Genomic DNA, 22,525 nt, shown 5'->3' with positions numbered 1-22,525 from the left:
ACCTCGTTTGGGAAAACAATTTGGTAAAACTTTACTTTAGTTGTGCGGCCTGGTTCCTGCCAGCTGTCGACCCGGACAGGTTCCTCATACATAAACAGACATAACCTTTCCTATAATGCCAGGTCTTGACCTAACCAGATCTTGTTACGGGCTGCTCCAGGAGCAAGAGCCCGTGTCAGCACAAGGCTGGCTTAATCTTGAACAACAACAACAACCAGATCTTACCTACCTACCCTAACTTAGGGCGACGTGCCCTGATCTGGCTGCCTGGACCCCCCCAAAAAGGCCGTAACCTGTCCTGGTCAGCGAGTGGTGGGAATCAGGCTGTGCAACTAAAAGTTTTGCCATTTTTCCCCACCATGTCCAGCATCTTGTAAACAAACTGACGACAGAAAGGGCTATCAAAATAATTTATTTCTATTCGATACCTTGAGAGCATTGTTAAATAAGTACTGCCATAAGATTGTAATTTTAGCTATTTTGGAATAAAACTATTCTTATAAGAATAGTTTTAGTGGGTATTTTTAACGTCAAAACGTTGAAAATACCTACCGACTCAACAGGCATAGGCCTAGCATTTGGTTGACCAAGATTCTTGACCTCGTTGTTACCATGGGCGTCATTTGGGGGGGGGCTGGGGTTCAACTGCCCCCCTCAAGACTCAACTTGCCCCCCCCAAGACCCAAGTTGCCTCCCCAACAAGCCTCAACTTGGCCCCCCTCACCCCCAAGCCCCAAGAAGTAACAGCATGTTTTCTTTTTAAATATGCAATCATAAATATATAAAATTTCTCAGAAATATTATGTTTCTTGATCTTTGTCTGTCTACTAGCTACCAGTTATGATGAGATAAAACATATATTAGTGGGAGTATATAATTTTTGCTGAAATACCTTGCTCATGTGGCTTCAAAAACACATAAAATAGCTCAAAAAAAAAAACCGTCAATCAGCTGATTTGGCTACTACTGAGAGGAGGTGGAGGGAACCAGACGACTGGCCAAACCGTCTTTGTCACACACCCCCAAAATAAAAATCTGAAATGATGGCCCTGGTTGTTACCATTCTTAGAGTTTTTTTATTTTTTATAGAAAAGTGTTTTCATATATGCAAAATCAGTTGTAATTAGAATAAGGTTTACATGGTACAGCATCTTACCAAATGAGCAGTTTGACAACCTAGGTATAGCCTAGGCTACCATACTTCAATTTCTTGCTATCAACAATCTGAGATATAAGCCTGTCACTTCATGAAAATAAATGAAACCGACATTTGTTACACATAAAAATGCAACTATTTTTTACTTCGATTCGAATAATATAGGCCGTTTTCTGCTGACTGTTCACACCATCCTGCAATTCTCTCGCCAATGTAGCCTAACGTTTCGGAATTCCGTTGAGAACTAGCGTTCGATAAAAAGCATTTTGTTAAACAACTCTAACTCTGCCTTTATATGTCTAAAACTGAATAATTTACGTGACAGACAGTATCCTTCAAGCCTCTTGATATACCTAGGATACTGTAAAGATTTCCTAATGACTGACAAAATAGAGTATGCGTCCTACGCGGCTAAACACAACCAGTAACCTACAACCTGCTTACTACGAACAATTTTCAGTACCCATCAAGATCATTTTAACTTTGTATTAAGAAACACATATACGACTGATGATAGTCTCAGTTCAAAGTTGATATCGTCAGTGCTCGGAAGTACCACAATACTATGCTGATAATATATGATTGTTAAAAGAGCCAATGATGCTACTGTTGACAACACAAGTCATCTGACTAGGCTAGGACAAAATTATGGGTAAATAACCTTCAGTATACTTTGCTTACCTGAGAAATGTTTGTCCACTTTCTGTTGAAGAATTCTTATAACCATTTCAGCAACTATAAACTGCACAACTCACCATTTTGAGGAAAATGAACGAAACCACCTTTGTTACCATACACTGTTCCAAGCTGTAAGACTACGGCACAGCGCGTCGCTCTGGTGGTGGTCCACGAAACTGGTGTCTGCATTCTGCTATGTCCACAAACATAACAACTGTAATTATTGGCCCTCAGTAATCGAAACTCTTGGAAACCCCAAAATTAATTATCATAACCTTGCTTATTTTTTCATTACTTTACATTTCCATGGAAAGGGAGCCAAAAAAAAGAGTATTAAATTCGTAAGCGCAGAGGAGAAATAAATGTTCTGATACTTGTGCTGCGTTCCCACTGCGTCACGAATATATCCTTATAAAGCAAGAAGGTTGGATATTTTATTGTAAATATGGTCACTGGTAGTTTAGGAGAACAGAGACAATAAAAGCCAGTTGTATCATCAAACAGAGGAAAATTTACTACTGAAATCAGTCGTGTTAAACGGTTCCTTCACACATGTGAAAACGCAGTGTTGTTCATCATGACTGATTGTTGTTGTTTTTTTGTTTTTGGGCCGGAAAAAGGATAGAATGAATCCAATTTCCTTACTGAGTGGGAGTAGACTTTAGTTTAAAAGTAAAAGGGGAAAGAATGAAAATGAAGTTCAACGGAAGAGAGAAACAATTTGGCAAATACCCGCTCTCTTGACGGTCACAACAGGGTTTGTTTACAAGGATACTTACGATCTTTGTTTTTCTAATGTAATTTTCAGAAAATGTGAATGAAGATCGGTTTCATAATTTTATATTTTAGGAGCTTGTTCAGGCAGAACCAGGTTTCTTTCATCTGGGCTTATCTTTCAGATGTTGCTTTGTTAAATATACTAATTATATTTGTTAAAAAAACTCGATATTTTTTATCAATATATTTCTCAGAACATTGACTTTTGTAGGATAAACCGCCTTGGGTATATTCTTTTTTTTACACTGTACGGTAATTTTACCATTTATCGTCACTTTTCTGCGCACTTAAACCCTTTGAACGTGAAAGTAAAAATGATTTGTACAAAGAAAAAGCCTTTTCATTATATTTATATTAGACGATTTCGAAAAACTTTATAATTCCTCTTTATATATGTTTCATTTCAAGTTAGTCTGCAATCAGTACTCACTTTTGCATAGTAACAATGCTACAGTGATTTCTAAACTAATGAAATTTCTCTTGCTGCCAGTCAAATCAACTTAACAACTCTGAACAGGACACGAAATGGCGGAATTTTCCTCGCATTGAAGGCTGAACTTCCGGTTGACGAAAGCTTCAGTTTTAACTCTGTTTTAGCGTAACCTTTATTTTTTTCGCACATAGGCAGCAGTTTAATTCCATGGGAAGAACGTTACGCTGGTCCCTTGTCTGAGGGAACTGTGTTCACGTGTCTTAGGTATATCTTAGGATCACGTTGTCATATCCATAAGGAAGGCATTTTACCAGATCTTTTGATCAGGATGATATTTCTACAGGAAGGACTTCTTGCCAAATGTTGATCTCAAGAGTGCCGTAGTGCGCATGTCCTTAGGAAGGATATTTTAACAGAGGCCGATATTAACTGATATGGCCATAAAAATAGTATTTCACTATAATTTGGGAATCTCGAGATCTCGGTAGAGTCCCCCTTTCCAGACATGATTAATTCTAAAGATGTAATCTACGATTAATATCATTAACTTCAGACGGAAGGGAACTTCTAGACCTACAACTTTCGGAAGTTTCTCAAGGAACATTGACCACGGGATCATGAGTTTAGAAACAGCTCCTCTTTAAAGCGGCCCACACACGCTCAAATTTTTGGTCCAATTTTTTTATGTCAAATTATTTGACATGAATTTGATCGTGTGTGGCGTAATTTGATGGCCTAAAAGGTTTGATGTCAAATTTTTTACTGATCTGATTTCAGTAGATATTTTTTGAGCCAACGTCAAATAATTTGTGCGTGTGTGGTACCTAGCAATAATTTGCGCAAATTAGTTAGTGATTAGACATAATCTGAGGAGGACGTGCGCGGCTCATCGTCATCATGGCTCCAACAAAACATGAAAAGAAATTTCTTCTTGAGCTTATTGATGTTTATAGAAGTTTACCACAACTTTGGAACGTTAAAAGTGACTGTTATAGTGACAGAAATAAAAAAAAAATATGGCATATGAGACTCTTCTACAGAAATTCCGTCAATGCAAAGAAAGTTCTTGAAAACATCAGGTTCACTAATTCTCAGTTCATTTAATAAAGGAGTATGACCAAATCGTTCACGACACAAATACCATTGCTGGGGCCACTTTCGTCTCTTTCGTTTCTGTGTGCTCTTCAACGCTAAGCCAAGAGCCAACGCTGTATATGCATCCATGATGACACTCGGGAGCAAAATGAAAATTTGATGAGAAGTTTGAGCGTGTAGGGCGGACGTCAAACCGTCAAATAATTTGACATAAAAAAATTGGACCAAAAATTTGAGCGTGTGTGGGCCGCTTTAAGTAGGAAAAAATTTCATAATCTTGCTTTCTTTAAGCTTGCTTGTCAAAAATGAACAGAGTTAACGCGTTAATATTTACCTAAGATATGGAGATATTACTAAACCATTCTCTGAATAACCAGTTACTCTGTACCTTCTTTCATCCTTAAGCTGGAATCATTTTACTAGTTGACAAGAATCTTCCCCTATTCTTCAAACTGTTATCATTTTTCATTCATGGCTTCCTTCTTGGTTTTGTAAGCTTTCTTACTTTGCAGTCTAGTTTTATTCTACTGCGTTCTTTTTACGCATGTTTATTGACACTGGTCAAGAACACCAGTTTTGTTTGATCTTGGTGAATGAAAGACAGAATAATACTAAAATAAGTATTATATTATGACTAATTCAAATAATCATTATGTTATAACAAATCCAGTGATAGTGTAATGGAGTCTCATGGCTTGGATTCTGAGATGAAAAACAAATGAAGAAGATGAGATGAATTTGTGTGAAAGCGAAGAGGCCCAAAGCTCCTTCAGTAGTCTACCAGTAGTGTGGTCTGGTATAGTATGGTTTGTGCACGGTTGGGTGGGATGGTCTGTAGGCTGGTCTGAAAAGATAAGAAAAAGGTATTAAAGACTCTACAGTGACCTTTTCTCAACAGGATTCTGCACTGATATGATAGTCAACGGTTAACATGAAGGGCTCATTTATTACCTGTAACCGTGCAGACCTTGTCCGAGTCCAAAACTGTAACCGTAGTCGTAGGAACCAAAGCTAGAATCAGCATCTGCATCGGCTTCGGCAACAGCTATGGCAGAGTAGGCTACGGTCAAGACAGCCAGTGCCATCGCCTATAGCAGAAAAAAAGACTAGTTACACATGGAGCGTCTTTAAAACAATACTGTTAGAGGTAATGGGCCATTATAGAATCTTATTTAATAGTGAATGAAGTTGTATGAAAGAATTATATATATATATATATATATATATATATATATATATATATATATATATATATATATATATATATATATATATATATATATCCGAGTGTAGAGCGAACTGGATTTTAAATGGCATCTGTACCTTAATGTTTGTGAATAAAAATGTCTCAGTGATGTGATGTATATAATATATATATATATATATATATATATATATATATATATATATATATATATATATATATATATATATATATATATATATATATATATGTGTGTGTATATATATATATATATATATATATATATATATATATATATACATATATATATATACTGTATATATATGTATATATAACATGTTTTATTGAATTTTCCAGTGGTTTTTATATTGTAGATAATAACTTCAAGGCATAGAAAGCTGATGAGAGAAAAAAAGATAAAATTTGTCACAAAGAATGGTGCCATGATGACTACTTTGTGTTACCAGTTAATGTCTCTAGAAGCTTGCTTACATCATCCAAATCTCTTCTGTAATTGAATTTTACAAAGCAAAACTACTAAAAATTTAAACGATAAAAAAAATGAAGCGATCACTTACGATTAATCTGATAGAGATCATTGTAGGGAGCGAAATGCTTGTAGCGTACTCTTCGGACTCTGGAGGACTAATGATGCTCAAGCAAGTAACGTTTGGGATTATATGCCATGGTGCATCTTCCAGGAAGTCCCGTCTCAGTTGCCAGCGCTTGAATAAACTGGTCATTTAAGAAAACATTCACAGGCAAGATTATCCTCTGTGAAGTGAATATCTTATAAAAACTGTGGAATCTCATTTACTTAATTTAACATCAGAGAGAAAAATTCTAGTTTTATGGAGCTTTTATTAGTCATAAATGTGCTAGCTGCAAACATTAGAAGTGGCTTTCACTCTGGGGGAATCACCTGTGAAAAACGCCGGGACTATTGGCGGGTTTTCCTACATACAGTCGGTCTTAGCACCTGGGTAGGTCACTTTCCGAACGTGGAATTTTCGTCAAAAGCATCTCATGATCCTGAAGTACTGAATTTTTTCTTGGGTATATTATATCTGAATATAGGCAATGACAAAGAAAAAAATATTATCACTATTTTTAAGAGAATATTTTGCCTTCAATGTAAACATTATCAACAGTTGCTCAAGATTGTTATCATTAAAATTCATGGGATCATGTCAAGGTTAGCGAACCCACTCACAGCAGGGTTCGCTATTCTTTACAAGAAGATTATTGGGTTTGTTATTCTTTACATGGGAATAATCAGGTTCGCTGTTCTAGACATGAGCATTTGGTACCAGACATTTGATCCCCCAGGGGCTAGCACTAAACAAGGCGAAATACATTTGACGCCCCCGGATCTAGTACTAAACACGGGGAAACAGTGTAGATGAATCAGTTTCCCCGTGTTTAGTACTAGCCCTCATGTGGGATTGGAGTTCGGACAGGAAAGGGTTGGCCATTCTTTACATGGGGATCATTGGGTTCGCTGTTCTTGACATTGAGATGTTGGGTTCACTAATCTTGACATGATCCAACTCATGTTTCTGGAAAGTTGGGTGTCATTGAGGATCCTTAGTTTTACAGACAAAATAAATTGAGAATCGAGTCACATCAACCTCAGTCACATTAATCTCATGTATCGTTATCCTGTATACAGTAACTCATAAACAGACGGTTAAAATTTAGATAGCCAAATGGCACTTTTATTGCTTTTAGTTCTCTGTAAAAGAAAACTATTGAGATGGCTATTTGTCTGTCCGTCGGCACTTTTTCTGTCCGCCCTCAGATCTTAAAAACTACAGAGGCTAGAGGGCTGCAAATCGGGACGTTGCTCATCGACCCTCCAATCATCAAACATATCTGGCTTCAGTAGTTTTAATTTTATTTAAGGTTAAAATTAGCCATAATCGTAATTCTGGCACCACTGTAGTTCCAACAACACAGGCCACCACCGGACCGTGGCTGAGTTTCTTGGGCCGCTGCTAAGAGTTTCATGGGCTGTGGCTGAAAGTTTCATACAGCATTATACGCTGTACAGAAAACTCGATTGCTCTCAAGAAAAAGCTTCGGCGCAGTTTTTACTTGTTCTTAGGTGAGACAAATAGCAAAAACAACGATAATGGCAACTTCTTCCCTTTCGCGGTGGGATCATTGGAGAAGCTGCAGCAGGCACTTAGTAGCGACTGATATGCGAGATGCCTAGATGCTTATCTTATGTTGTCCTCGAGAGCTTTTATCATTTCAAGAGTTCTTCGGCGTTAACTTACGATCGTATATCTATGCTTTATGAAGGTGCAATATCTGCCTTGACGATGGTTGCTGAGTATCTGCATCACTATCGTTTTAGTGAAGTTTTTCAGATAAAAAGATGTCTTGGATAATGGCACTCAAATCCACTTCAAAATCCATATGGAACTTGATGTTTGAATGTTTATGTTTAATAATAGTTAGCTTTTTCCTTATTTCTGTTTTGAATGAACTATAATCTTCGCAAACGCAAAAAGTAAATAAAAAAAAATTACAGCCTCCTTCACTTGGGTATTTTCTTTTATTGTTTTACAAGGCTCAAAGTTAATTTTACCCTTCATTCTTCACCCTCTTTCCGTATGATTCTCACTCTTGGTAGCACAATAGATTAAGTGGTAACTCAGTTTTACCAGCGTGCTTCGGTCTGAATCCTATCTTCAGAAAGAATATAATTCTTTATTTATTTGTCACCTGGATCCAAAGGCTTTTAGCGATAAGCGTATCCAGAAATCGTCAGGTATTCGAGTAGCTAGGAGTGAGATTGCAGCAATTAATGATACAGATACCTGGCGAAATTGACCTATAGGTTCAGAGCAACAGAGATATCTCAAACTCTATCAAATGCCTTTGAGAAAACAAGGATAGCAAAAACAAGTAAAAAATGCGCGAAGTTTCTTCGGCGAGATGGAGCTTTCTTTACGAGCCGCGGCCCACGAAGCTTTCAGCCAACGCCCGTTGGTGGCCAACCTATAGCGTTGCCAGCGCACGATTATGGCTAACTTTAACCTTAAATGAAATAAAACCTACTGAGCAGGCTAGAGGGCTGCAATTTGGCATGTTTGATGATTGGAGGGTGGATGATCAACATAACCAATCTGCAGCCCTCTAGCCTCAGTAATTTGAGGGCGGACAGACGAAGTGCGGGCGGACAGACGAAGCCGGCAATATAGTTTTCTTTTACAGAAAACTAAAAATTCTCCTTAGACCTGCAGAAATGACCCAACATTAGTGAAACGGGAAAGAATGGCTCTGGGTTCGAATTTGCTAATAACGATCGTAGACGTTTAGAGCAAAAGGATGGCGGTTTGAAGAATGGATGAGGTTGCCATTTTTCGGTAGAATCCAGGTAAAAAATTCACGGGTAAAAAACTCATAGAAAAAATTCACGGGGAAAAAAGTCACAGAAAAAAATTCACAGGGGAAAAAAAGTCAATCTTTCCTAGCAGTGACCCCCAGGGGTTTTAACCCGGTGTGTATCCACCTTTGCGGCGTCTTTAGTACAAGCCGGTAAGGGATGACCGTAAAAACATAAACAAAAGACTGTAAATATCAAAAAGATAATGAGCCCTAAGAAATGTTGTGAATTTTTCCATGTGACTTTATTACTGGCCACCATAGATTAATGTGACTTTTTTCCTGTGACTTTATTACTGGCCACCATAGATTAATGTGACTTTTTTCCTGTGACTTTATTACCGGCCACCTTTTGTTACGGGCTGAACCAGCAGACATCTCCAAGAGGATGGATATTCTCAGGCTTTTACGATTCGATGGTGAAGCCCGCAAAACAAAGGTGTCTGTTTGGAGATTCGTTAAATAATCATGAGGGTTTACGATCTAGGCCAGGTGGGCTGCTGTCCAGCCTTGTTAACAGCAAATGTTGTAGACTGCATAGAATTAAAGAAGGAATGAATGGGAGGATTGCTTAGAATGGAATGGAATGGAATATAGTATTTTGGCCATAGGCCAGGCGCTGAGACCTAAGAGGTCAATCAGCGCTGAAAGGAAAATAGAGCCGAAAGGTGTAACAGGAGGAAAACCTCAAAGCAGTTGCACTATGAAACAGTTGTTAGGAGAGGGAGGAAAGTAACATGGAAGAAAGTAAATATGAACGGGGGTACAGTAAATTAAATGAAAGGGGCTGCAGCTAGGGGCCGAAGGGATGCTGCAAAGAACCTAAGTAATGCCTACAGTGCACCGCATGAAGTGCACTGACAGCACTATCCCCTACGGGAAAGATTACTAAGAGAAATTTTCTTGAAAAGTAAGTAATATCAAAATTTCCTCATGTTTTATAACTGGTTTCTCCTAAGATCTTACTACCTCTGGTTGTTATGATAGTGATCAGTAGCAGATATTTGAAAGGAAACTTAAAGGGTAAAGAGGATTTACATTCCATTCAAATGTCATTCTCTACACTTTTTAAGGAAAATAATTCTGGGAAATTACTTTACAAAACTGGATTTCTATAAACTAATCCTTGAAATGGGCCTATGTTTAGAGACGAACAAGAATTACATACTTATTTTTTCCGTAACGACTTTGCGAAGGCTAAAGCTCCTTGTTCTACTATTAATATCTAGACAAAGAGGGATGTTTCAGAAAATCTGCGAAGTTTGATTTTTCCAAAATCTTCAACGCATTTACTAAAAAAAAAAAAAAATATATATATATATATATATATATATATATATATATATATATATATATATATATATTTAAATAATTCTAACTACATACTCGTACAATAGTTGACACCGAGAATATCAGAAGTTATATTTTTCAGTTAGTGTTAATTCCATGATACTCATACATTAGAGCTTTATTTTTTTATTATTTTTTTTTTTTGGAACAAAACCCATGAATTTTCGTGATAAAAATCATGTATATATCCCAGCAATACCAGCGCCATGTGTTTTTTCTTCTTTAAACCAGAATAAAAAAAAAAATAAGATTCGCTGTTCTTGTCTTCTAAACTACCAAACATTCTTGCAAAGGACTCACAGATTTTTCAGATACTCCAGATCTAGACTGTCTCAAGGTCATTCAAAGAATTCAAAAGTCAGAAAAATACTTTTTATTAATAATCATAAATAAAAAAGACAAATCACAGCTCGAGATCGGACTGGGCTAGCTAGAGAGCTTGTGGAAGTTCACCGCCTGGGTTGGTGGACTTGAAATCAACAATCAAAAAAAAGGCGAAGTTGAGATGACTTAATGATGATGAAGTGAATTTTTTTTTATTTATTTATTTGTTTATACTTTTTACGGCTACCAGTGGTGAGGTCTGTGGTAGGATGGCTTGTATATTGGGCGGTAGGGCGGTCTGTGGACGGGCCTATAGGGTGGTCTGGAAAGATAAAAATTGAATATTAATGATACTCTAATCTTGACTTCATAATCGAGGTCATTGTTCAACAGTGTAATTAATGAACAGTATCAAATACGAATACTATAATTATCTATTATAGTTACCTGTAACCATGATGACCGTTTCCGTGTCCATAGGAGCCGTAGCCGGGATCAGCGTCAGCTTCTGCAGTGGCTACGGCTACGTAAACCATAGCCAGCATAGCCACTACCACCAACTACAAGAGGAGAAAGAAATAGGATGTGTTTAAGAGAAAAATACTTTACTGTTAGATGGAAAAACTTCTTACTTGTTTTCATAATAAAAGTGTTATAAACTAAAAAATGATGGCAATTAAATAAAGCGTTTTCTGTAGAGGTTGCTGAAGTGTTCGTGTGTATGACTTGAGAATGAAATCTGAATGCCTATTATTGTCGTTAATAATGTTATAATTTTGTTGCTGCTGGTAGAGTCATCATTTTATTTTAAAAACCACAGTCTTACATACGAAATACTCACAATGGTTTTCGCGGAGATCATTGTTTGGATAAAGTGTTGTTCGTGCGACTGGGACTGAAGATCAAGTCGTGACTGTGACTATGCAATTGACTCGCTGGTTTATATGCGCGGGAAGTCTTCCAGTCATTGCTACTGGGCATCCAGAGTTGCCGACGTTTCTGTTTCCATTTTAACATTCATTGGTAACAACATCAACATTTGTTTAGCGATAAATATATGCTAATGTCAGAGCTAACTTTTAAATACATATTCTAATTATAAAGAATGATCGCTTCTATGAAGCATTTTCCAAATAATTTCTTAAGTCATTGCTTGGTAAATGCTAAAACTACCGTTCACCGGGGATTCACTGTGAAAATTGGTTACTCAGAAACCTGGCTTTCTCTCCTAGAAGCGTATATGCATTCGTGAGGTAGTCGTACTCTTACTTTGTAATAGCAATAAAAAAAAACATTAAACAGAATTTTCCCGGAATAACAAAGTATTCCTCTTGCTTTGCGTCCAAGAATCATGCAAAGCAGCGATTTTTTCTTTGTTATGGCAAAGTTTGAGACAGCAGAGATCAAGATAAGCGTACAATATGCTTTTGTTTTCCTAGCTGAAAAGCATAAGAATGTTATTAAAATTTGAACTGTCTTCAAGGCTATTAAATATTGGTTATTAAAAGTACAGAAAACAAATGTTTGTCTAACAAAATTTAAATTAAGAATAACAAAGAAGAGATTGTGAAAGAAGAGCTACTGTTCAAGTTATGGTGACCACCAAAAGTATTAGGACTCTTAAGAGAACTTATCAATAACAGCAACAGAATTTGTAGATTCATAAGAAAACGTGAAATTAGTCGGAGAGATGACAAGAGACCAAAACTGCATATGTCATATTCACTCTTCGTGATTTAGTTGTGTTTATGCTTACACACATACACCACACACACTCACATACACACACACATATAGACATATATACAGTATATAATTACATATATATATATATATATATATATATATATATATATATATATATATATATATATATATATATATTTATATATACATATATATATATATAATTAAAAATATATAAATAAAAGCTAAATTAAAAAACGGCAGTTAAAATTCTTTAAAATACAACATACATAAAAGTAAAAAGAAAGGAGATTTTTTCTAAGTCTACCTGATATATATATATATATATATATATATATATATATTTAACGGCATATTTCTAATGCTAGAAAATAAGGCCACCTCAGCAGCAAATAAATTATAGAAGAGAAATAACAAAGGAAAAACAAGATGAATCATTTACATGTACTGAAATCAGACTCATGTGAGCCTGCTTAATAAAAATGCATCTAAAGTTTGAATTTGCAGTTCGGGCCATTCAATATTATTGCGAAGGGACCATCCGGTAATTTAATCACAACTGGAAAAACATGTTTCTAATAAATATGCAACTGTGTGTGTATATTTTATATATATATATATATATATATATATATATATATATATATATATATATGTGTAAATTATAGAAGAGAAATGTGTGTGTGTGTGTGTGTGTGTGTGTGTGTGTGTTTGTGTGTATATAAATGAATGTATATAGGGCTGTTGAATCTCCATTCATCCATGAATTGAGAATAAAATCTGAACGGCATTCAACTTCGTTAAAGTTGTTATTATTGTTACTAGAACTAAAATAATCCTTTTGACTTTAATGCCGCTAGCTTAAAAACGAAATTCTTTTTCTTACTTTCTAGTTCGTCTGTCAAATTATCAAATCACCAAAAGATAAATAATGCTCACGATTGCCTTCACGGAGATCATTATTATGAATAAAGAATTTTTTTGCGATTGCAATTGGAGACGGAGGCTCGTCTTGACTCAGGAAGTCTCCCAGTCAAAGCGCCCAGGCCTCCCGAAGTTGCCAACGTTTCTTTTTCTTTTTCAAGATTCACCTATGGTAACCGACACTTTTCGTCAAGAGCGATGGATATGTGTGCTAATGTCAGAGCTAAGTTTTGTGTTCATATTGTTACGATAAAGAATTACTTTATCCATGAAGCAATTGTGTTCAAAATTCTTGAAGGTTTGACCTGGTACTTGCTACTGTGAAAGTTCCACTCACTTTTGCTGATTCACCCGTTGGAAAAAAAAATGACTCAGAAGCTGAGATTTCTTTCCTAGTAACGTTCACTATATCCGTGAGGTAGTCGTACTCATACGCAACTGGAATTTACTAGAAATTTACCTTAAGCTCGACAGATTTCCTCGTTCCTTTAACTTTACGGTTTTATACCTTTCGGCCATAGCGTCAGTCTGAAAAGCTATTTTTTATTTGTTATTGCAAAGACAAGAGACGGCAAATATTGAGATAATAATCACAAAAATGTGATTTATTTGCCTCAACGAAGGATATAAGAATATTATTCAACTGTCAAATGTCTTTCCGTGTTCTAGATGTCAGTTAGGAAAAGCAAAGAAGTCGAAAGTTTATCTAACAGAGTTCAGGTTAACAATAACAGAGATTCAGAATTAAGGGCACTTCTTCATCTTGGAGTGAGCATGAACAGCACTAGGACTCTTGAGAGAACTTTACCAAATTCAAAAGACAAAGCAAAATTATTGTGTGAGATGTCGGTAGACCGAAAGTAGATACACTATATTCGATCTCTGTAAGCTACATACAGGCACACACACAGACACATATAATATGTATATATGTGTATATATAATATATATACAATCTACACATATATATATATATATATATATATATATATATAACATATATATATATATATATATATAACATATATATATATATATATATATATATATATATATATACTATATATATATATATATATATATATATATATATATATATATATATATATATATATAAAACTGTGGCTTAGTTTTAACAATTTTATGTCATTAATTTTATTTCTTCCTTTGTTATTTCCCGTCTATAATTTATTCTTTATTTCATTAATTCTATTTCCCGCAACGGCCTGTTATCCCTATTGTAGTCCCTGGCTGGCATCTTAACCACCCCAGCTGCGACCCCGGGATTTAAGCCAGGGGCTACAATAGGGATATCAGCCCGTTGCGGGAAATAGAATTAGTGAAATAAAGAATAAATTATAGAAGAGAAATAACAAAGGAGGAAATAAAATTAATTGCATAAAATTGTTAAAACTAAGCCGCGAGATTCATATGAACCTCTTCAGTGAAAATGTTTCTGCACCTACCTTGAACTCTTGAGGTTCCAATGAGTAAAGTGGGAGAATTATTCCAAAATTTCATCGTAGCTGGAATAAACTTCTGGGAACTGTGTATAACACGGAATTTCACATAAGGAAAGGTAAGACCGTTAGAATGAATTATGTTTAAAGCGCTTCGTGATGGATCTTGTATTCTTGGAAGATGCAAATCCAAAGAATGATCAAAATTATGAAAACTTAAAAACATGCACAATGAGCTAACTGAAGACGGTGCCAGACATTAACGCTAAGTTCTAGAATGGGAAATTAAATGGGAATCCAGTTTTTGTCAAACAGTTAAGGCTGAGAGTCAGCTGATGTAAGAAAATCAAATAACAATATTTAAAACACAGCAGAACGATAGACTGAAGATACTTCCCCAGAACAGACTTCCTTTATATACCAATTTTCAAAGCATCTGGAGAGGAGGTGGACCGGATAGGTTTATCAAAAGTGTATCTGTAATTAAGAATAACCCTTAGAATTCTATTTGAGCTGCATGTAACTGAAGCAACTTTGTCAATGAAAAATTCTGTTTAGTTGTGATTCAGTATATATGTATATATACATAAAATATAATTATTATTTTTCCTTTTTTGGGATGGATTGATAGCCCCATTCCCTTCTACACGCTATTCGTAACTCATTCCAGTTCTCACACTATCAATTAGCAAACCCAGTACTTGTTTCAACAGAGGAACAGTGATTTTAACAGAAATCACCCAAATCCAGACTCCTTTTCGCTGGTAAGTGAGCATTCTAGTCTCCAAGCAATTAGGACCTATAGAATTAAGCGAGGGGATTCAGTATTGGCAAGGCAAGTCGCAGGTCAGAGGTTCAGCTCCTCAAAATAGAAATTTGTCTTTATCATCTATCCTCAGGCGGGATTGTCTGCTTGCAGTGCACCTTTCACTTCATACTTAACGTGCAAATGTGGCAGGATGTACAATTGGCCAGCTAAGATTCCAAATGCAATACCATATATGGTCTCATTCCTTTTATTCCCCTCTGTGAATAAGTGCACATATTGCTGGCCTGGGAAATCACAGATCAGCAGTTCACATCCCCTTGTATTTTATAATTTACTTATATTTTCAGCTATTTATTTATTAATTAGTTTATATGTTTTCTTTTCTAATAACCGATCTCTTTTTTGTGTATATCCTATTACCATCTGTTTCTTCTTTCAAATATACTCTATATTCTTTGGAAGCTTGAATTTCAAGTCACTGGCCCCTGTGGGCTTGTTCAATATGGATAGGGTTCATCTTCTGAATAATAATAATAATAATAATAATAATAATAATAATAATAATAATAATAATAATAATAATAATAATAATAATAATAATAATAATAATAATCTCCAAAGAAGAGGTTTGTCTCTATCGTCTTGGAATATGTATCACAAGGGTACTAGAGGTTTAGAATTTTATGCAACATACAGACGCCAAATATGACAACTGGGAACCTTTCAGAACTGTATCCTGCCAAGTGCTTTTAGTTCTCATTCATTAACGTTCACTCCTCCTTAATATATATATATATATATATATATATATATATATATATATATATATATATATATATATATATATATATATATATATTTATATAATATATATATATAATATACTATTTAAACGTATTTAAACGTTGTAACCATATATTTCGGGCACTTGCTTCTGTGCCCGAAATATATGGTTACAACGTTTAAATAGTGTTTTATGGGCCTTTTTATATTCATATTACACTGTGGTATTACAGGAAAAGACATTCATGTATATATATATATATATATATATATATATATATATATATATATATATATACATAGGGACCTCATGCTGATCTCTTTCCAAAATCCCTGAGGCCATGAGGCACGAGACAAGCTTCAGATCGACTCATTGTGCTCCGAGGACATGACTGAGGAGAGTGCTAGGAAAATCCGGTCTTGAGACATCACTTACTCTTATATATACATACACATACACATGTATGTATGTATGTATGTATATATATATATATATATATATATATATATATATATATATATATATATATATAGTTACTGATTAGTGCACCTAGTGTACTCGTTCCATTTAAGATGACCGTAATATTAGAGATGGTCACACAGCACGATAGACCGTTAAAGTTGTTACATACCAATCCAAACATCGGACCAAATTACCTTCATTCGCCATGTTTAGAAGAGGACCAAGGAAGAGAGAGACTAAACCAGTGAGATTCAAATATCATTAACATTTAGGGTTTCGTCTACAAACACAGCAATACCCTGACGGATGATGAAGGATGAGTCTCAGGTTTCACTCCACTTGGAACTCTGTAAGTAAGTATACCTTAGTTTTACCAGACCACTGAGCTGATTAACAGCTCTCCTAGGGCTGGCCCGAAGGATTAGACTTATTTTACGTGGCTAAGAACCAATTGGTTACTTAGCAACGGGACCTACAGCCTATTGTGGAATCCGAACCACATTATAGCGAGAAATGAATTTCTATCACCAGAAATACATTCCTCTAGCTCTTCATCAACCGGCCGCGGGAACTGAACTCCAGCAAATGTTATAACTGGCGTTGTTTTGGAGGACTTTGTTGATAGAAAGGGAAGTATAAAAACAAATAAAACAGCGATCAAATGTCCAGTTGGTGAAAGCCTTTTACAATATCAACTTAATAATTTGTTGCATCATAAAAAGCTAACACTTATCCTACTGAATAATCCTTATTCCTTTTAGACCTACTTGAAAGTGTAAAATCAAAAACGGCTTTTTTCTTAAGTTCCCTTATGATGTGTCGTTGGGATGCCGAATTTTGTTGGTTTTAATCATTTCTGTTGAAGATAATTGAAAGTATTACATTTCTGATCCAGAGTCGAGTAGCCTATACATCTTAGCGAGATAAAGTGAACGTAATTCATTCCAATAAAACCCCGAATGAAAAAAACATGAGTTTCACCACTTTCCTGCAACGTCTTCTTAAAGATGTTCATGCAACACAAATTCTTACATACGAGGAAAGCATGGTCTATCTATAGGTTACTAAAAGAATGAAAGAAAGGAAATATTTTATTTTCGTTTATAATAAAAGTGAGACGGCGAACACATCTTAAGGGGTCGTGAAGTTCAAGGTGTGAGATAATGGATGGAATTCAGTTAATAATCGAGAAAAGTTGAAGGAACTAAGATGATTTGACGATAATGGAGTGGAGATTTTTTTTCTTTTTTTTTTAGGCTACCAGTGGTGAGGTCTGTGGTAGGATGGCTTGTACACTGGACGGTAGGCTGGCCTGTAGACGGGTCTGTAGGATGGCCTGCAACGATGAGAATAGTATGTTATTAATAATACGCAACTCCTGGTATCATATTTAGGCCAAATTTCAAGTGTTATCAATGGAAAGCATTAAACACGAACACAATAATTATCTTGTGTAGTTACCTGTAGCCATGATGTCCGTGTCCGTGGCCGTATGAGCCGTAGCTTGGATCAGCTTCAGCTTCCGCAGTGGCCACGGCTACGTAAACCAGGGCCATCATAGCCATTACAACCAACTATAAGGGGAGAGATGAATAGGATATGTTTAGGAGATAAGTACTTTTTTATATAATATAAAAGATTCTTTATATTAAGGGTTTATAAACTGACGCATGGAGCTTTCTGAAATGTTTGATTATTATTGTACTGAACCGGCAACTTGCCCACACACACACACACACACATATACATACATATATATATATATATATATATATATATATATATATATATATATATATATATATACATATATATATATATATATACATACAGTACATACGTATGTATTATTTATATACATATACATACGTAGGTATTATATATATACATATATATATTTATATATATATATATATATATATATATATATATATATATATATATATAGTATATATATATATATATATATATATATATATATATATATATATATATATATGTATACATACATACATACACACAGCTTCTAAACCCATCCCTTAAGGCTTATCTTCACTTAAACAGTTATCGAGATTCAGTTCTGAAGTTAATGCTACTCTCTTATATACGAAGCTCTTAATTTTACTTTATACTTGATGTGTCAATTATTAATTGGAGAATATCAAAAGACCATAAAAACTACTCACGATTGTCTTCACGGAGATCATTGTTTAGAATAAAGTGAAGTTTTGCGATTGCAACCGGAGACGGAGGATCAAGTCTTGACTCTGACGCTGCAATGGACTCTGCAGTTTTAGTTATATACGATGGAAGTGTCCAGCTCTCAGGCCTTCCAGAGTTGCCAACGTTTCTTTTTCTTTTATAAGATTGACTGATGATAGCGTCGACATTTTGTAAAAACTATAACATACATGCTAAAATGAAAGCTAACCTTATATTTATACTCTTATTATGAAGAATAATCAAATCAATGAAGAATTCTTTACAAAATTGTTGAAATTATTACTTGGTAACATGTTAAAAGTTCCATTCACCTTCGGGGATTTACCCACGAAAGAATGGTTACTAAGACACCGGATGTCCTTCGCTCATAGCGTTATAGCATTCGTGAAGTAATGGTACTCTTACGTAAAAGAATTCGATAAGAATTTTCCCAGAATCTCAAAAGATTCTTCTTGCTTTAAGTTCCTTGCCTTTGTGTCAAAGGATCAGTCATAGTAGCGATTTTTTTTCGTTAACAGGGCAAAGATAAAAGACATTAGAGATTGGGATAACCTTATAATGTTTTGTTTCTCAAGGAAAATAAGAATGTTATTCAAATGTGAAGTCTCTTTTGGCTTTTTAAATATCAGCTATAAAATGCAAAGAAGACAAAAGTTTATCAAACAAAAATTCATATTGAGGATAGCAAGTAAAAAATGTCAAAATGAAAAGTATTTGTTTATTAAAGCGAGCATGGAAGTACTGGGATTTCTGAAAGATCTTTTCCACAGCGGGGATGAAATTGATATTTTCAAAAGAAAGCACGAAATTAGTGTATGATATGAAAACAGGACAAAACTAGATATTTTATTCACTGATATATATATATATATATATATATATATATATATATATATATATATATATATATATATATATGTATATATATGTGAAGACAAAATCCACGAAGGAAAGAGAAACAATGGAGTGCTGCAAGGCCTTTTGACGTTAGTCCTTTACTTAGCAGACTGAAGGAATATAAAAATAAGTTTTACAAAGAAGGCTCGTATAAATGACAGATGGGGATTACAAAGGAAAAATATGTACATGGAATCCAACACAATTGAAGATGCATTGAAAGCCTCATGCTTATATTCGATGGAAGTCTTCCGCTCACAACACCTCGAGTTGCCAACGTTCCATTTTTAAATCACTGAGATTCGCGGTTGCTAAGATCCACTTTGTTTAAGGAGAGGTAAGCGCATGCTAATAGTAAAGTAATTATTCTTCTACTATAATCTGGAAGCACCCAAAAAGCCTTTATTTAATAGTCTTAAAAACATGACTTGGAAACTGATTGAGGTTTCGTTCACCTCTGGGGATTTACCCGCGCTACCTCGGTTGCTCAGGAACAAAGTTTTCCTATTTAACGTTTTGGAGCAGTTGTGGGTCGACCACATTCACTCATGGGTGAACCGCATTCCCACATTGTAAAAATTCCCTGGGATTTCCACGTATTCCTCAAGATCACAGCCGTATCACGCTCTTAGACCGAAGAATGAAACGTTCTGAAAGTATTCTTTTCGTTATAGTGAATACTACACGCCGCAGGAATTATACTTATGTTATCATTAGTTTATTAATGGAGCGTTATACTTGATAACATTAATTTGCGAACAGAGCTATACCAATACGCAGGTCACTACACACACACACACACACACACACACACACACACACACACACACACACACATATATATATATATATATATATATATATATATATATATATATATATATAATTTATATATATAGATAGATAGATAGACAGATAGATAGATAGATAGGTATGTGTGTGTGTTGGTGTGTGGGTGTTTTCATTTATATATATATATATATATATATATATATATATATATATATATATATATATATATATATATATATATGTAAGTATGTATGTGTGTATGCATGCATTTTGTTGATGGTCCATTGACCTCCAGACTTTAAAAAGAATGAGTACGCGACTCTGAAAGGACTAAGCAACAAAATTGGTCATTGATGGAGGATCGTTCAACAAATGTGGTATGGAATGAGCCACTGGCCAAGACTAAAGTATGTGATTTTTCCCAACATACTCGCAAGAACCTGAATGCCCAAAACACCACCAGGAATAAGATGGTAGACCACAGAAAAATTGGAATGTAAACATAGGGAAAAGTGTACATATTCCGAAAGAAGTTCATGGCTATTATTATTGGACGAGCTTGGTGGTACGCATTACGCTGCCCTGGAACCCGGCGCTGCCCGTCATGTCTCCCCTACCCTCCCTATCCTCTACCTACCCCGCCCCCACAGGTTTGCAGGAGGAGGGCGGATGAGTCATGTATCCCCTACACTCCCGATCCCCCTACCTACCCTGCACCCACCCAGGGCGGACAAACAAGAAAGATCCACTGGAATTTTATTATTATAGATAGATATCAGTAGCACTGAGTGGGCGTGCAAGACAGAGGTGAATGGGACAGTGAGTGATCAGCTGCCTATGAATTTTCTGTCTATGTTTATGGAGTGGCTAAATGTGCGGAAAGTTTATGCAGAGGAAGTTAAAGTATGAATGTTGCAGTGACCATTGTTTTGTTTTTTCTCTGAAATCACTATAGTTTCTGAAAACACTATAGTTTCTTCTCAAAATCCCTGTAGCACAGATGATAACCATTACTGGAAAAGCTGTTGGCAAAAGGAGGAAGGATAAATAAATGGCGCAGCACACCAACAATATTCGTCTTATCCTTCATGACTTTAGTTTTGAAAATAAAAAAAAGTTACAGGAAATTGGAAAAGTGCGTTTGCAAAGCATAAGACGCCAAAAGCGCATCAGTATTCAGTGAGAATTGTCTGCGAGAAAGAATACGAGTATGTCCTGAGAACTCATACACAAACACACACACGCACACACACACACACACACACATATATATATATATATATATATATATATATATATATATATATATATATATATATATATATATATATATATATATAGTATATATATATATATATATATATATATATATATATATATATATATACTGTATATATATTATAAATGAAAATGAGTATATGATAAGCTCATCCTCTGTTTTCTCAGTAGGGATGATGAGTCCAGAAGATGATATCCTACAGTTTTGCAATTATTATTCTGGGATGGAATTGCTAGCATAATGCTTTTCTCCCCTCTAGCTGCATACTCTACAGTCTATTAACCACTTGTTAGGATACCTATTTTATGCTTATGCACAGAGGCACAACTATAGTTAGAACTTTCTTTTTCCAGAATGTTCATCTCGCTAGGAAAAACTAAATAGTCTAGCTGTAAATTCTACTGGCGTGGGGGGGCTGTCATAATTGCCAGAAATCTGTTGACAATTCATGTGTATGTAGTTAACAGTTCATCTATTTAGCTGAATATATATATATATATATATATATATATATATATATATATATATATATATATATATATATATTATATATATATATATATATATATATATATATATATATATATATATATATATATATATATATATATGTGTGTGTGTGTGTGTGTGTGTATGCAACGAATATCTTTTTATTATGAGTTATTATATAGTCTTCTGTGAGCTACTGGAATTTCTTAAAATTCTTATCAATGGGGTTTGAAACATATATACAAGAGATCAAGACTTGGAAACCTGATTTCGGAAGAGCCGAGCTTTAAAAAACAACACACACACACACACACACTTTATGTTTC

General features: G+C 34.9%; 1 protein-coding gene and 3 long non-coding RNA genes across 4 annotated transcripts in view; all 4 read right to left on the bottom strand.

Annotated features, from left to right (window-relative positions):
- Positions 1–2,015, bottom strand: part of LOC136856108 (uncharacterized) — a 140,928-nt gene extending 138,913 nt beyond the window's left edge. The window contains exon 1 of the mRNA XM_067133767.1: positions 1,838–2,015. Within this exon, the coding sequence (XP_066989868.1) occupies positions 1,838–1,883 (46 nt within the window). The 5' untranslated portion in view covers positions 1,884–2,015. The remainder of the gene's footprint in view (positions 1–1,837) is intronic.
- A 2,730-nt stretch (positions 2,016–4,745) lies between these two features.
- Positions 4,746–5,996, bottom strand: LOC136828635 (uncharacterized). Its single transcript, XR_010850160.1, has 3 exons — positions 5,922–5,996; positions 5,091–5,227; positions 4,746–4,983 (listed from the first exon to the last, which is right to left on the bottom strand). It is a non-coding gene; the product is annotated as an uncharacterized lncRNA (long non-coding RNA).
- Positions 5,997–10,238: 4,242 nt separating this feature from the next.
- On the bottom strand, positions 10,239–11,320 carry LOC136828630 (uncharacterized). The gene is made up of 3 exons (XR_010850158.1): positions 11,255–11,320; positions 10,861–10,973; positions 10,239–10,735 (listed from the first exon to the last, which is right to left on the bottom strand). It is a non-coding gene; the product is annotated as an uncharacterized lncRNA (long non-coding RNA).
- A 6,277-nt stretch (positions 11,321–17,597) lies between these two features.
- LOC136828625 (uncharacterized) lies at positions 17,598–18,795 on the bottom strand. The gene is made up of 3 exons (XR_010850157.1): positions 18,706–18,795; positions 17,981–18,093; positions 17,598–17,855 (listed from the first exon to the last, which is right to left on the bottom strand). It is a non-coding gene; the product is annotated as an uncharacterized lncRNA (long non-coding RNA).
- Between the last annotated feature and the right edge of the window lie 3,730 nt (positions 18,796–22,525).

Source organism: Macrobrachium rosenbergii, chromosome 3 (assembly GCF_040412425.1).
Source record: "Macrobrachium rosenbergii isolate ZJJX-2024 chromosome 3, ASM4041242v1, whole genome shotgun sequence".
Taxonomy (NCBI): domain Eukaryota; kingdom Metazoa; phylum Arthropoda; class Malacostraca; order Decapoda; family Palaemonidae; genus Macrobrachium; species Macrobrachium rosenbergii.
This window is presented reverse-complemented; position numbering and strand designations above follow the sequence as displayed.